The 16,813-nt window shown below is 50.1% G+C and overlaps 1 protein-coding gene across 1 annotated transcript in view; it reads right to left on the bottom strand.

The window, feature by feature from the left end:
• Positions 1–4,490: 4,490 nt before the first annotated feature.
• The window catches only part of PEPD (peptidase D), a 136,513-nt gene continuing 124,190 nt past the window's right edge, over positions 4,491–16,813 (bottom strand). The window contains exons 13-15 of the mRNA XM_077309906.1: positions 14,492–14,676; positions 11,357–11,548; positions 4,491–5,079 (exon numbers count right to left, since the gene is read on the bottom strand). Coding sequence (XP_077166021.1) covers positions 4,942–5,079; positions 11,357–11,548; positions 14,492–14,676 — 515 coding nt within the window. The 3' untranslated portion in view covers positions 4,491–4,941. The remainder of the gene's footprint in view (positions 5,080–11,356; positions 11,549–14,491; positions 14,677–16,813) is intronic.

Genomic DNA, 16,813 nt, shown 5'->3' with positions numbered 1-16,813 from the left:
AACCTAATTTCCAGATCATTGTGATTTAAGTCTGTTTTTTCAGAAAACGAATGGTTTTGACTTGCTCCAGGTAGCCTATAAAGAATGATACTAATCTAATCTCCAGGGGAAGGGTGTTTCTCAATACAGGGATGCAGCTGAAACAGACTTCCTGTGGGTCCCAGGCAATCTTCTCTTTGATAAGGCTGGTTCCAGTAGGAAGGCATCATTCCTTGATCTACGGCTTTTTCAACCAGGGGGTTGTGAAACCCTGGGGTTTCTTGATGGCCTGGGTTTCCTGAGTGGGTAGGAGTTAATTTTTTTCATATATTATTAAAATTGGTTAAATGTTCATTGGATTATATGACCACATACGGTCATGTTGAACCTATGGCCTGAGCCATTATCTGAGTGAGGAGTTCATGCACCAATTCTCCCAGTCTCCTGCTCCATCCTTGCTGGCCTTCTCTGCCTGGCTCCTCTTAGGTTCTCACATGGCTGGCCTTGTCTCATGCCCTGCCTGGTCATAACGCTTGGGCTTCTGCTGGCTGCCTCCATGACAGCCTGCACGGTTTCTGAGCCTTGGTCTTCCCCAGCATCGTTGTCATCCTGGCAGGAGGGAGACAGCAAGGCTCATCCCCAGTTGCTGCAGCTACCTGCTGCCAAGAGTCCCATCCTAGGAGTCCTGGCCGAGCCAACTGCCTGAGGTATGAGGGAGATGGGTTGGTGCAATGTCAGGGAAGTCCCTGGCTTTGTCCCAGCCGGTGCCTCAGCCCAGTTAACTAACAGGCTTGGCTGACAAGACTCTTCTGGAATGTATTAACCAATCAGGCCCTCTCCTAGGTTGCTTCCTGCCTAGGGTTCCCATCCTTGGGTTGGGAAATACCTAGAGATTTTGTGAGTAGAGCCTGAGGAGGGTAGGCTATAAGAAGGGGAGTGTCTTCAACGGGGTATAAATGGCATAGAATCCACCTTCCAAAGCAGCCATTTTCTCCAGGTGATGTAGATTTCTGTTGCATGGAGATCAGTTGTAAAGGTGAGTGATCTTCAGCCAACACCTAGAGGTTGGTGCTCCTATTCTGGCAGGGGCACCGAAAGCAGGGCCCCCAAAGATGACCATTATGATTGGGTGAGTCCATAAATAGAAAGTTGAAGGTCTGTTGGTTCTAGACAATTTAGGTCAACATCAGTACTTTGAATTGTGCCTGGAAACAACTCAGAGCCAGTGCAGATGGGCCAAAATGGAGTGGTGCCCACACCCCACCCCACTCCACTCAGCACCAATGGAAGTTTCAGCAGAAGCAGCGGAAACTAAAGGGAGGTTAAGTCAATGGGAGTGGTCTTGCTTTGCTGAGGCCAGGCCCAGACGAGGCCTTTATTGTGCAACGCTCTTCTCTACAAGCCTGGGCCTTCGGGTAAGCAATAAGCGGAAATGGGAATTGGTGGTTGTTGATGACACGAATTGATTGTTTCCTGGCACAGCTGGTCTGTTGGGAGAGAGAAGAAGGGTGTGGTGTGATTTTTTAAAGTGACAAAGCTGAAGATAAGAGACATTCAGGCTTTGGGGTAGGTAGGTTAGAGGGGTTTTTAAAATAAAACCAAGAGATCCATGACAATCCATGACGGCTTGACTTTTAGCTTTTCAAAGCAAGAATATTTGATCTAGCGGTGTGAAGAGGGAAGGGGTTTTTGTTTTATTGTTCTTCTGTAGTTGTGTATGTATTATTCCCTATTACAGAATTAATTTTCTACCAGACAGGCTACACAAAGGCTGTAATCAGATGGACATTAGAAGGAGAAGAAGAAGAAGAGTTGGTTCTTATATGCCGCTTTCCCCTACCCGAAGGAGTCTCAAAGCGGCTTACAGTCGCCTTCCCATTCCTCTCCCCACAACAGACACCCTGTGAGGGAGGTGAGGCTGAGAGAGCCCTGAGATTACTGAAGAAGAAGAGTTGGTTCTTGTATGCCGCTTTTCTCTGCCTGAAGGAGGCTCAAAGCAGCTTACAATCACCTTCCCTTACTTCTCCCCACAACAGACACCTTGTGGGGTGGGTGAGACTGAGAGAGCCCTGATATCAGTGCCATGGCGAGCCCAAGGTCAACCAGCTGGTTGCATGTGGGGGAGTGCAGAATCAAACCCAGCATGCCAGATTAGAAGTCCGCACTCCTAACCACTACACCAAACTACTGGGGAATAGGCTCCACTGAGGTCAACTGGCCTTCTGAGTCAGCAACGTCTGCCCAGTTAGACTTCTTTCTCTCCCCCAGCCCCAGTTTCTATTTGCTTTTTAACATCCAGCCTGTTGAAGAATGCTGAAGAACTTGAATGCTTGCATACTGAATCAGTCAAAGGTTTTTAACATTTAAAATTTATCTCATGCACACTTTGAAATCTGAACTTGTCTTTATGCTCTCCTTTGGTTTCTTGGGGCAGAGATCTGACTTTTAAAGCTCCCCACCCCGATCTTTTGTGCTGTTAAGCAGCATGTATATTTGCGGCGCAGGAATAATATTTGTCATGGTGAGTTTCTTTGAACTAATGGTAGGTGTGCACAAGGAATACACAATTTGCAAAAGATTTTTACAAGGCAGATTATTTCTTTAATTGTAGTGTTTCCTGTAAGACTCTTAAAGGGCATTCCTATGCAGAGTCACTCCAGTCTAATTGCACTGAAGTTAATGGGCTTAGAGTGAAGTAATTCCGCATAGGATTGCACTGACAGAAAGAATTCTCTCCTAATGTGGACTCTTTGTGACTTGTCATGCCCACTGATGCTTATACCAACCAGGGTTTCATGAAACCGTTGGGTTTCTTGACGGTGCTGGGTTTCCCAAATGGGCGAGTTAATTAATTTTTGATGTATTTTTTAAATTTGTTAAATATTTATTCAGTCATACGACCATATGTGGTCATGTTGACTTGCCGTACCCCACCCAAAATTGGAGGGGGTGGGAAGGGGAGGGGCCCAGAGTGGACATGTACACAGTTCTGCTTCCCAACAATATTCTGCACAATCACATCACTTCAGGGGTTTCTCGAAACCTGAAGAATGGTTCAGGGGTTTCTGAACAGAAAAAAAAATGGAGAAAGGCTGGCTTATTTACTTGGAAGTAAACTCTGTCCAGTAAGTTTTGTTCTCAAATAAGCTTGCGCAGAATTTGTACCTTGTAGGTGTTTATTAATAAATCTTATTAATACTATGGGTATTAAAAGAAATACAAAACTGAGAGAGAAACTGAACTGGGGAGTATTACTAAGTGGTTGGTGAGTGGGTTGTAGATGGAGGTGGTTGGACACAAGCCTACTGAACCAAGATTAGAGACTTTTCTTCATTTACGTGTTATCTGTACAAAACTGATTACTGTGCTTGAGCATTGTTAATGTGCAAGGGGAAAGAATTCAGTAGATCTGTGTGAGTCCAACAGTCTTTTAATGTTTGGTGAACCTATCTGCCCTCTTAATTCAAGAACACTAGAAGAGCCCTGTTGAATCAGACCAATGGGCCATCCTGTCCAGCATCCTGTGTCACACAGTGGCCAAAATCAGGGTTCATTTCCTTTGCCTCTGACCACTACTGACTGCCCTAGACGCTCCACTGGGCACCAGCCACCACTGCAGCCCAGTGTGAATTTCAAACTTCACGCGGTATCTTCATGTCCCTTGCACTACTTGTTGTCCAGCCCAGCCTAATCTTGTCAGACCCTGGAACCTAACAGGATTGGCCCTGGTTAGTACTTGGACACGAGGCCACCAAGCGATGCCAGGGTCACTCTGCAGAGGTGGGCCATGGCAAACCACTCGTAGTGGTTAAGAGCGGCAGCCTCTAATCTGGAGAATCGGATCCTTGCTTTTTATCAAAGTATTTATTGTTTTATCAAAATAACTACTAGGGCAGAATAGTGGGAATGCAATTTTTTATTCACTGGCGGTCTTTAAGAAGCCTCTGGACGGCTACTTACCATGGATGCTTTAGGCCAGGGGTAGTCACTGCGGCCCTCCAGATGTCCATGGACTACAATTCCCAGGAGCCCCCTGCCAGCATTTGCTGGCAGGGGGCTCCTGGGAATTGTAGTCCATGGACATCTGGAGGGCCGCAGTTTGACTACCCCTGCTTTAGGCTGATCCTGCCTTGAGCAGGGGGTTGGACTAGATGTCCTGTATGGCCCCTTCCAACTCTATGATAGCTTGTTGTGGCTCTGCTGTGTAACATGTGAAACTTCATTCCTTTTGTAGGGTGTGTAGTGAAAAAAAATCAACAAATCCGTCTGTGGGCGTCCCACAGTCTTCAATGTTTGGGGTTCACATCTGGAATTTAGTTTAAGAACACAAGAAGAGCCCTGCTGGATCAGGCCAGTGGTCCATCTAGCCCAGCCTTGTGTCTCGCGCCACGGGCAATCAGTTCCTTTCAAACAGCAATCCTGTGGGCTCTGGACTGTGCTATTTCCAAGTACGTGGACTGAAATTTGCATCCTAGGTTAGCAGAACCCCAGAAAAACTGAACACGGCAATATTTCAGGCAAAGCTTTTATTGATTTTGTTCAGCTCCGTAATGTCTAGCATAACGATTGATCCAAAAGTTAAGAAAAGAGAATATTGTCAATTATGGCAGCTGCTAAAAAATTGGAGCCCTCCAACAAAAGGCTACACGTACGATTCAAAAAGCATCTGGTTAGGCTACGCTCCTTGGCACTTGGTTAGTCTATGGCAGGGGTAGTCAAACTGCGGCCCTCCAGATGTCCATGGACTACAATTCCCAGGAGCCCCTGCCAGCATTCGCTGGCAGGGGGCTCCTGGGAATTGTAGTCCATGGACATCTGGAGGACCACAGTTTGACTATCCCTGGTCTATGGCACTTGATTATTAGGGCTGTGAACCTGAAACTCCCAAAGGTACATGTCTTTGGGCTGCCTCTGCTTTCAGCCCCAGTGGGCTACCTGTAGAACCTTTGTGGAAGCCTGCTGTTACTTCCTGGGAGCAAGGGATTTGGTGCCGCTCCGAGCTTCGGCCATGAAGGCTTCGATGTCCTCCACCGTGCGGGGGACGCAGGTAAGCAGCTCCATCCCGGTGGCTGTCACGACAATGTCTTCTTCGATCCGTACCTGAGGAAGAGACAGGAAAAGCCCAGTGTGCTTGCGTTCATGGTGGTATTGGATCACCTGACACAAAAGGAGGTGGGCTTGTTTTCTCCAGATTAGGATCAGGCCTGGCTAATCAGAGCCAAACAAACCCCAGAAGACCTTTACTTAGCTGGAGGAAGTGGAACCCAGCGGGGTGGACCCAATCTTCCTCTTTTATGAAATTGCTCAGCTGCTGGATGGCCTTCTGGCCTGGAGGAATGCTGCTTAGCCTGTTTCTTAGAAGAAGAATTGGTTTTTATAGCTCGCTTTTCACTGGCTGAAGGATCCTCCAAGTGGCTTACAGTCGCCTTCCCTTCCTCTCCCCACAACAGGAACCCTGTGAGGTAGATGGGGCTGAGAGAGCTTCTGGCAGGACTGCTCAGTGCGAACAGCTCTATCAGGGCTGTGATGAGCCCAAGATAGAAGCATAGAGTTGGAAGGGGCCATACAGGCCATCTAGTCCAACCCCCTGCTCAACGCAGGAAAATCACCCAGCTGGCTGCATGTGGGGGAGTGGGGAAGCAAACCCAGCTTGTCAGATTAGACGCTGCTGCTCTTAAGTGCTACACCACACTGGCTCTTAATTGGCTGAAGTTGGTGTGGAGCCATGACCAAGAAAGACCAGAGCCAACCCCACAGCATGGCCCACCCTCCCAGACCCAGGTCCGACAGTCTCTCTAGCTGGAGTCTTGTGACTCTGCGATTGAGCTCCTCTACCAATTTTATGCACGCTCGCTCCCTCTCATCTTTAAAAAAAACTAATTGGGGCAACCGATGCTTCACAGCTGATAATGTTACTAAGAACTTCGGAACCTTTCCTGTTCTCATTTGGGCGTGAATGAAAAGGCCGGGCTGTTCTCTGCTCCCGTCTAATTTCCTCTGCAGGTTAAATATGCCGACTCAGTCACTCCGTCCCCTTATCTTATCAGGAAAGTGCTAGCTGAGCCTCTAAAGCGGCCATAAAATCAATTTTAGCAAGGTGTCGAATCCAAAGGAACACAAATCCCCGGCAACCCCAACCGCACACCGGCTTTAATTGTTTCTGACCTCTGGGCGTTTTAATCTAAAAATAATGCCGGCTTAATGTTTGTCCTCCTGCTTGCAAAATAATCCATGTGTTTAAACAAAGCCAAGCCAACGAGCCCTATTAAAGCATTCAATGAGGTGTTCACAGGATTGTCTAACTTGTTTGACGTTCATTTAAGTGCGCCACGGACCCTGTTTTTGATACACTTTGCAGGGCTCAGGCACGGAGGCGCCGGAGGGAGAGGCGCTACTGGTTCTCCGGCCCCAAACTGGAAGCGCTTCCCACTCAGGTTCCATCCAGCAAGCGAGAACCGGGACCTCCCAGGGGAAGAGACAGAGGCCGGCCAGGATCGAACCAAGCCCCTTGGCAAGGAGTCAGGTTTTGAAGCATTTCTGGGCAGAAGCCAAAGCAACAGAATGAAAGCAAGGAAGGCAGCCAGGTTACTAGCCAGGGTCTCCTGATGACATGGCATTTCATCCCTTCTGGAAAGATCGTACTGCCCCTCATTCCTGTTGGTTGAGGCCAGTGCTAAGAACACCATGGCCCCTCCTCAGGCCAGGCACTACACCGACACCCCCACCTCTAGGGAGATCTGCTGGAGGGGGGGGTAGGGAATTTGGCTGCTGATCCTGTGGCTTGTTTTATGGCCTTAGCGCTAAAGGGTTTTATATAGGGCAGGGGTAGTCAACCTGTGGTCCTCCAGATGTTCATGGACTACAATTCCCATGAGCCCCTGCCAGCAAATGCAAATGCTGGCAGGAGCTCATGGGAATTGTAGTCCATGAACATCTGGAGGACCACAGGTTGACCACCCCTGATATAGGGGTTTTTATGTTTGTAAGCCACCGCGAGTCTTTGGAAAACGGCGGGATATAAGCTCATTAAATAATGATAATATAATAACAACAATAACTAGCCCCCCCCCCCGCCCAGTGGCCACAGAGACTGTCCTGCTTGCTAGCTAGGCAGGCACAGTACAGCCAGCGACCTGCACTGCAGCACATTCAGGACCCCCAGCAAGGGGGGAAGGGGGGTTGCTCTGTAAGAAACGGAACTTCGCCCTGATCTAGATGGATGGCTCCTACTCTGATGGGAGAGGGGGGAGACGTTCAGGGTTGCAACGTAAGCCCTCTCTTGACTTGAAAACCTGACCGGGTCGCCATGATGGCACTGCTCTCCGTTTTAGATGGCGGCATCTTTAGGGAGGGGGACGTCTCTTCCCGCACACAGCCAGGAAGTGCCGCTTAAAATAAGTGTTAATGATGGGCCAAGCTCACCAGCTTAAATAAAGGAACATGCTTCCTGGCACATTTTAAACATGTGTTGAACACAAAGGTAACTTAGGCAAGGAGGTAGGGAGCGACATATATAATTTTGGTTTTTGGCTGCCGAATCTCAGCCCGTTTACGGCGACCTTGCAGGGTTTTTGAGGCCAGAGGTGCTCAGATCTGGTGGCTGTCGCCACATTCTGCCCCCACCAGCCAAGGACTATCCAGGGCTGAGCCTGGCTAGCACTTTTCTGAGTGTTCTCTTTGCTGAGTAGCCAGACGTGCTTTGCTGCCATGGCAGACGCTTCAGTTCGGGAGACCTGCTTATATCACTGAGAGTGTATTTGGGATTGTGGTTTAAAATAGGGGTGCATTTACGTCATTGTTGATTCAACAGGTATTAGAGATGCAAACCCTGCCCCACGCACAATAATTTATCTGTGCTAAATGCTAAATGCTTGGCTACACATAACATATTCCATGTTCTCAGACTAATAAACGATCGTTTAATTAAATGCTGCATTTCTTTTAGCTTTTGTTCTTGAGATCCACCCTACTGCCCGTTCCCCCCCCCCCCGCAAGCTGTTAGTCTGTAACCAATTGTTACAAAACGTTGGAAAACGGGCTGGGCTGTTTTACACGGAGATGAAATCATTGACACCTAAGGAGGACACGCCACACAGCAGCAGGGCTTAACCTCCCCTGTGCCGATGCCCAGCCAGTGGGGAACCTTATCGGGCTTCTGGAGATGAGACTGTAGGGCCTGGCACATCCCATAGTTACTCTACAGGGCCCCTTTGCAAAGGCCCTCCCTCCAGCCCTCCAGGGTTAAAGAGCTTCGGACTCTACTCTGGAGAACTGGGCTTGATTCCTCGCTCCTCCACAGGCAGCCTGCTGGGTGACCTTGGGCCCTCCACAGTTCTCTCAGAGCTCTCTCAGCCTCACCTTCCTCACAGGGTGCTGTTGTGGGGAGAGGAAGAGAAGGTGATTGTCGCTTTGGGACTCCTTTGAGTAATGAAAGGCGGGGTATAAAAAAAACAGTTCTTCTCAGCCCGGCCCTATGACAGAATCAGAATGGAGCCCAGACAACTATATTTGCTAGGCTCCTCCCCACCCCCGACTTCTTATTGGCCAGCTTTTCCCCTTCCCTAGTCTTAGGCTACAAATGTTATTTAATTGGGACCCCCATTGGAGTCACCTGCAACCCCCTGGCCCCGTAATACTTAGCCCTTTTACTTCTGGGGTAAAAGAAAACTTAGGAAACAAACCCGCTTGTGGCCAAGGGGTGGGGAAACATCAGTTTGATGCAAGCAGCTCTCCCTGGGCTACTGAGAAGGGCCAGAGTGCAGCATCTGGGCATGCGGATTTGAGGAAATGTCATTCCAAAGGGATAAAACTGACCCGGGGGGGAAGGCAAAAGAGAAGAGCTGGGTTTTGTACCCCACTTTTCACTGCCCAAAAGAGTCTCAAAGTGGCTGACAACCGCCTTCCTCTCCCCACAACTGACATCGTCTGAGGCAGGTGAGGCTGAGAAAGCTCTGAGAGAACAGTGACTGGCCCAAGTCATCCAGCTGGTTGCATGTGGAGCAGGAGTGGGGAACTAAACCATATTCGAGGCCGTCACTCTCAAACACACCACCGTGCTGGCTCTGAAGCATTAATGCACAAGTCCGGAGTCAAAACGCCAGAATCGCTTGCAGCAGGGTGGCTGGTCTGGCCCTCAGGAGGCCAGCCATGGCGAGGACCTACCTGTCATGCAGCACTGAGTAGGTGCCAGGCAGGGTTCATGTGCCAAAATGCATCCTTCCTCTCCCCTTTCCTCTTTGACACCAAGGCAGATGTTGCAAAACTCTGTGGCCCTGGAAATGGCGCGCAGCCCGGGATCCTGGCCGGCTTGCACACTTGGGTGAAGGGGCAGCCCAAAGCCAAGATAACCTCTCCAACCCCGGGGAGAGGACTCAGCAGCAGAAGGTAAAGTCCCAGCCGGCTTGATAAGACTGTATACTCGGCACACAGGACTTTCAAAGCCGGCAGGACAAATGACTCACGAGACCGGCTGTTGAGCGAACACGGAGCCTTCCTTTTATCAAGGCGGCCGTGCAAACGCTGTCGCAGCAGAGGCCCCGTTTCCATGACTGCTCTGGCCCGGTCAATGCACTGTAGGGTGTGCATGTGTGTGGCCATCCGTCTCCCCAAGAGATGCAGGGATCCCGTCTACCTCTGCTCGCTTGAATCAAAGTCCAGCCGCAGTCTGGTGGCCACCACACAATCCCACCCAAAAATGATGGTGCATTCTATTGGAATATACAAGCTCTGCAGTGTGCATAACTAAACACAATATAAAGAGTGTCCTGCAGTTGCATAGGTCAGATAGGAACTTCCTGCAGATTTTCAAATTCTCTCCTCCAGTGTCCTGATTGGTTAAACAGGGGATTCCTGCTTTCTGAGCCCACTTCCTGCTTGCCTCCAGAACAGCAGTTGACTGCGGATAACAGCTAACTAGGTGGCTAGGTCTCTCTCTCTTTCTAGACATAGCTGTTTCTCTTCATCAATAAAAGGTGTTTTATTCTAACAGCAGCCTGGTGCTCCACACTTTCTGCACATTCAAATGCCGCCAACAAATTCAACACCCCCTGGGACTGTTTCACTTGCAGGGCCATTTTTCTCCAGTGGATGAAGCAATGCTTAAGAAAGTAAGAAGAGCCCTCTGACCCAGACTGGTAGTTCGTCTGGTCCAGCATCCTGTCTTACAGAAGCATCAACCGGTTTCTCTGGAGGGCCAGCAATGGGGCAGAGAAAACTCCCCCATTACTGCTTTCTGGCACTGGCATTCAGAGGCTGGCTGGTTAAGAGCAGTGGGCCCTAATCTAGAGAGCGGGGTTTGATTCCCCAGTCCTCCTCCAGAGGCAGCCTGCCAGGGGACCTTGGATCAGACACAGTTCTCTTAGAACTCTCTCGGCCACACATACCTCAAAAGGTCTCTGGAGTGGGGAGATGAAAGGAAGGGATCAGACCCTGTCTGGCGTAGTGATCATTCTGTTGAGGGGATACTGCTTGTCCTGGGGAGGTGAGCTCCAATGAGGTTTCGCTGGCCATGCACCGGCAAGGCTCTGGGTTGCTTTAAACACGGTGCGCAAGAACAAACCACTCGAGTTTCTGTGTCTTGCCTAAAGTCAGGTTATTTCACTCACCGCTTCCCCTTTGGCCATTTCCGCAGTACCTTAAGCCTAAACTGCATGTTGTGCTTTGCGTGAGTTGCCAGTCAGCACTGACAGCTGTCTAGCTGCAAGACCCCAGAGGAAGCTGCTGTGTAGAAGTGCAGCAGGGGCCCAATTTAGATGGGGACCGTGGAAGAAGGACCACAGGTTGACCACCCCTGATATGATACACTTTCCATCCACTGGGGTGTTTTCAAATAACCAAAAATGGCTCAAGGACCAGAGCAGTTCCCCAAAAATGGAACAGAGCAAGGCACGAGCCCCTCTTCCCCTACGGCACAGTCCCATCTGAATCATCCCCCTGCTGCTCTTTACCGCAGGTCCTGGCAGCTGTGATGTTGTTGCCAAGCTCTGCTCTTGTACAAGCAGCAGGTAGTAACTCTGTCCTTAGGGAAGAGCTTCCCCTTGGAAAGAGGAAGAACTGCTACAGATATGTTCCAGATCTCTCCCATGTGAAGAGCTCAGTGTAGGGCCTTGGGCGCGTCATTCTCATGCTGTCTGCAATGTGTGGAGATTCACGCTGACCTACCTTGCAGGACTGTTGTAAGGTTGATGGCTTTGAGCTCAGACTTCTCTACACGCGCAGCTCCAGAGCTGCAATCTACAGCTCCCTGTATCTGACTTTGCGAAGCGCTATGGCCTAATGCAATAAAGTTTGACTGACTGACTGAAATCTACAGCCCCCCATTGGCGCATTATGTCACATGACAGACACTCAACGCCGAGGCCACAGCCCAGGTACTCACCCCGCCGAAGCCTCGGAAGCGAGGCAGGGTGCTGTGGTTGATGAAGCACGCCTGAAGAGGATCGGCCAGGGCCTGGTCCAAGACGTGGTCAATGAAGTAAATGCCGGGCTCAACCGTCAGCACCATGCCCTGCTCCAGCACACGGGCTGTCCGCAGACTCCGGAGGCCCGGCAGGTCGATGCGCTCCACACCCTGGAAAAGAAGAGGTGGGAAATTCCATGCTTAGCCCACTTTTAAGAACATCAGAAGAGTCATGCTGGGTCAAGACCAGTGGTCTGCCCCCCTTCATTTGCAGCCAATTCTTCTGCTGGGCCTTTTTGTTCAGGACAATTCCATTGGACATCACCAGTGAACCTTTTGGCTTTTGGAACTGACGGCGGGAAATTCCTGTGAGATCCAAACAGGGCCAGCAATTTGGATTGCGCAGTGATTCCTGCAGATCTGCCCGAAAAGGCACGTGGTTGGATCCTGTGGATTCATTCTGCCGGCAGAGGCGGTTTTCCCTCTGGTGGAAGGAGCCTCTTGCATCAGGGCAAGGCCAGAGGGATGAATCCAGGGGACCCCTTCTCCCCTTGCATCCGGGTGAGGCCCCTTCCACCAGAGGAAAGCCCCATTGCTAGAGGACTTGTTCCACTGGGTCCAGCCTCCTTTCCTTTAGCAGAAGGAGCCTCTTGTGTCAGGGCTAGTCTCCTCCTGCTGCCGGGAAATGCCTTTGCGAGAGGAACTGATCCATAGGACCCTCCCCCATCCCCACTTGGAGGTTTAAAACACCAGGTTTCCCCCCAGGGAGCAGGGATGGGCCTTGACCCTAGAGAAGCATTTTCTCGCTTTGCACATCTTCACCACTCCCTTCCCCATCTGAAGCGCAGCTCCAGCCCATCCACCTCCCGCCTAGATTCAGCTCAGTGGGCTGTGAAGTGGGACAGCATGCTCACAGCCAGGACTACTCTCGTCCAAAGCCCGTTTGGTGCATTTTACGATCAGGGCTGAAAGGCAGTAACTCTGCAGCCAAAAGGTCCTCTGGAGAGTTCGCGAGAGAGCCTGCTCTGCTTACACGTCAGGCATGCGAGCGATGACTGTTGAAAATAAACAAGCGCTCATGTACAAGCGCTCTCCCCGTGGACCGGAGAGCTGGGACGAAGCCATGGTCTTGGAGGACGGGCAGCCTCCAGCCAAGTGGCCAGGGATTAAGAGCTCTGCAGAGAATGGCTGATCATCACCCCCCACCCCAATAACACTCCTGGCATCCTGACAGCTGATGAGCACAGCCCCATCTCTTCAAGAGTCACTATGTTTTGCAAAAGGGGGCTTGGAGGGCTGGAGTCTGCTTGGTGGGGACCTGGCTTCCATTCAAGCCGACACCAATGAAATGTAGTGCATCGGTCAGAATGCTCGACTGGGGGGTTTGGGAGTCTCAGGTTCAAGTCTCGTGCCCTGCCACAAAAACTGGTGGGTGCCTTTGGGCTGCTTCTCAGCCGAACCCATTTCACAACTCCGCACGGTGTGGTGGTTAGACTAGGATCAGGGAGACCCAGGTTCAAATCTCCACTCTGTCTTGGAAGCTCACTGGAAGTATCTTGGGCTAGGTACTCTTCCAGCCTAGCCTACCTCACAGGGATGTTGTGAGGCTAAAATAAAGGCAGGGAGAACCAGGTATGGTACTCCCCAGAGAGAAGGTTGGATTAAAAATGGATTAAGCCTATGCTCAAGGACTTTGTGCAAGGGTGGGTGGGCTGGGTCGGTCATGATTCAGTCTACCTGAATCTTTCACTTTAAAGTCTGAGTTTTGTTTTTAGGAGAAGCTGCTAGAAGAAAGTGGCTGCAGGAGAAATGCATGTTTTTACTGTAGGACAGGGGTAGCCAAACTGCGGCCCTCCAGATGTCCATGGACTACAATTCCCAGGAGCCCCTGACAGCGAACGCTGGCAGGGGCTCCTGGGAATTGTAGTCCATGGACATCTGGAGGGCCGCAGTTTGGCTACCCCTGCTGCAGGACATGTGCAATTTCATTTTGTGAGGGAAGGTTGTTTTTTGTTTGCGGGAGAGCGGCTTACTGGAAATGCCCCCCGACAATAAATAACTTGGCCGAGCACATTAAAAAAAAACAAAATCTGGAAGGGGTTTATGTGGATCACGAGGACCTTTGTGATGGATGGCAACCGAGAGAGATGAAATGAGGGAGAGCCAAGACTTCAATTGTGCGCGCTTGGAAAAAGCGAGCGAGGAAAAAACAAAGTCAGCTTGTGACTCTGCCACGATTGGCATGGAAGTGTGCAGTGGTGCTCATCCATCACACTGCGCAACGAGAAAAGCACATGGAGACAGGCTGGCAAGTGCACAGAGTCAGGCCCTGGTGAGCAGCAAGCCAGGATCCCTTGCCACCCTGGTTCGCAAATCGGTACATGAACCCTGCTATCAGCTGAAGAAGAAGAGTTGGTTCTTATATGCCGCTTTTCCCTACTCGAAGGAGGCTCAAAGCGGCTTACAGTCGCCTTCCCATTCCTCTCCCCACAACAGACACCCTGTAAGGTGGGTGAGGCTGAGAGAGCCCTGATATCACTGCTTGGTCAGAACAGCTTTATCAGTGCCGTGGTGAGCCCAAGGTCACCCAGCTGGCTGCATGTGGGGGAGGGGCGCAGAATCGAACCCGGCATGCCAGATTAGAAGTCCCCACTCCTAACCACTACACCAAAGATGCCAGTCTATGAAGGAACCAGGTTATCATTTTGCACGCTTGTCAAATGAAACTGCAACTCACGCTGGCAACGGAAAGGGCATGGTTTCTTTTGGCTCTTGGCTAGAAGACTTGCAGGGAGCAAGGCTGCATTTGCGCCAACGCTGTCCATTCCCTCCTAATTGGAGGTAACACATGCTCAGGTCCTGGCCATCCCTTGAGTGACGGCTCAGGGAGGAAGCTGCTACCTCTAGCTGGTTCAAATCCCAAAGGTCTCCCCTCTCGCAACTAGCCCATGGCCTGAAGTGTCAGCTTTCCCCTCAAAAGTTGGAAGAGCTCTGACTTGGTGGGGACAGCAAGGGAAGAGAAGGGGAGGGACCTCGTCCCTCCCCAGGCTGCAACTTCTTACAATTGCAAAAGAAATGTCCAGTTGGCGCGTCTGAGAATGTACCGACACTGACCTCTGGGTAGCCTCCAACATCATGAACGTCAATGCCGAGGAAGTGGCCCAGCCCGTGGGGCATGAACACCGCCCCCAGATGAACCTTCACCATGTCGTCCACGTTGCCCTGGAGGATGCCAATTTTTTTCAGCTCCTCCAGGTGGACCCGGTCAGCCAGACGGTGCATGTCAGGCCAGGAGACCCCTGGGAGAGAGCAGAAGGAGACGGTCAGTGGCGACCATGAAAGAGACCCTTGTATCATGAGGCTTTCAGGTCAATGCTGGCGGAAGCACGGCCACTGCGCTGGCTCATTTTACAAAAAAGGAAGGAAGAAAGAGAGAAAGAGAGAAAGAGAGAAAGAGAGAAAGAGGAAGGAAGGAAGGAAGGAAGGAAGGAAGGAAGGAAGGAAGGAAGAGAGAAAGAGAGAAAGAGAGAAAGAGAGAAAGAGGAAGGAAGGAAGGAAGGAAGGAAGGAAGGAAGGAAGGAAGCAAGGAAGCAAGGAAGCAAGGAAGCAAGGAAGCAAGGAAGGAAGCAAGGAAGGAAGGAAGCAAGGAAGGAAGGAAATAAATGCAAGGCATTCATATATTTGTAATATTTCAAATTCAAAGGACTCCATTAGCAGCAAATGGGAAAGCAATAAATACAATACTGAAGGCTGGGACACTTCATGGTAGGTGCTCCATGTGACCATCTAAGTCAGCACTTCTAATTATTTTTGACCACATTCTCTTGTGGCCCGTTCAGGCTGCAATCTGAAGAACTCCTCCCTGAGACTTACTTTGGAGGAAAGAGGTTTGTTTGCCTCCAGCCTAGAGTTTGGAGACCACTGTTCTGTTTCAGTATGCAGAGCTCTAGGTTCAAAATCCCAATCCATTGTGAAGTTTGCTAGTCGACCTTCAGCCAGCCTCTTTCTTTCAACCTAGTCCTACTCCACAGGGCTGTTGGGGGGGGGGGAAGGTAGGACGTAAATGAAAAACTGAACAATGTAATGTGCCGATTTTCATTAGGGTTTTATTTTTAATCAGCTTTGGAATAGTCTGCTTCGGTTTTACAACAGTTTTTATGCTGCGAATGTCCAGTGATTTGCTTTCAATGACCGATTTTTATATTGTTATGTTCCTAGATGTAAATTGCCTGAAGCTGGAATCTGAAGGGATGGCACCGAAATATCCAAAATAAATTTTAAAATGCTTGTCTACCTTATCCAGAGACATCCAGGAACAGCTGCACTTTTTGACTTATGGTTTCTCCCCAAATGCCATATGCAGTGACCTTCTTGCTCCTGTACTCCCTTCCTCACCCAAAGGGACCCCCATCTCTTAAGATGTCTGTCAAGTGAAAATAACCAACCCACATGAGACGTTCGAATCCCCATGCACAGGGGTACACACACTGCTATCTGCCAGTGCCTTCCCACACAAAGTTACCTTATTCTGTGTCAGGCCATTAGTCTATTGAATCTCCAAGGTCTTGGATAAGCATCTTTCACACCATCTTCTACCAGAGTTTTTTGCCCGGAGCTGCCGGGGACTGAACCTGCAACCTTCTGTGTGAAAAGCAGATGCTCTGTTTCTGAGCCACAGGGGTCTCTCCGGCAGCCAACAGCCCTTTTTACTATTCATCCAATTAATCTATCACACTTACCCTACAGAGGCAGTGAAAAGAGGAAAAAAGCACCTGGAAAAACATCTAGAAGTTTGGGCGACATAAAACACACCGTCCTTCTCTACGCGCACATCCTTCTCTACCCATGCGTCACTGCTCCCAGCTGTACATGATGCGGGTCCTTCCCCCCTGGAGGCCGCCACGTCTGCCCTTCACATGTCCAGCAAGGGGGTGGGTGGGTGGGAGGTCCTAACAGGTCAGTTGCCGTCGGAAGGTAACTGTGGCTAAGGCCGAGCAAGGAAATTTTTCTTTTGTTTAGATTTGGCACGTTTGCACAAGAGTCAGCAGTTTGGACATCCAAGAGGCCTTTCCAAATTTAAATCAGCTTTACCCCCCTTGGTAGCTGAGACGGCTTTCAGGGGTGGGTGGAGTAGGGCGTCATGTTCTAATTATGGCAATGCTGGCTTTTCCCCCCCTTTCCCTTTCTTTTCTCGCTCCAAGATGTGCTGAAAGTCAAAGGAGGCAGAAATACTCCCCATAGCTCTGCACCAATAAAAACCGTCCCTTCGTTACACGTCTCTGGAATAAAGGCCAGTAGCAGAACGGCCTCCTTCGTGCAGCAGCTGTAGGCATCACATCTGTTCGGCATTACCATCCTACCCACATACAAACATCTTAAGGAGGGTTTTGGGTTTTTTTTTTAGTACCAGCTTCACTCTGTGCGCATGGACCATTT

The sequence above is a fragment of the Paroedura picta genome, chromosome 14, assembly GCF_049243985.1.
Source record: "Paroedura picta isolate Pp20150507F chromosome 14, Ppicta_v3.0, whole genome shotgun sequence".
Taxonomy (NCBI): Eukaryota; Metazoa; Chordata; class Lepidosauria; order Squamata; family Gekkonidae; genus Paroedura; species Paroedura picta.
Note: the sequence above shows the minus strand (reverse complement) of the source record. Positions and strands in the feature narration are given on the sequence as shown.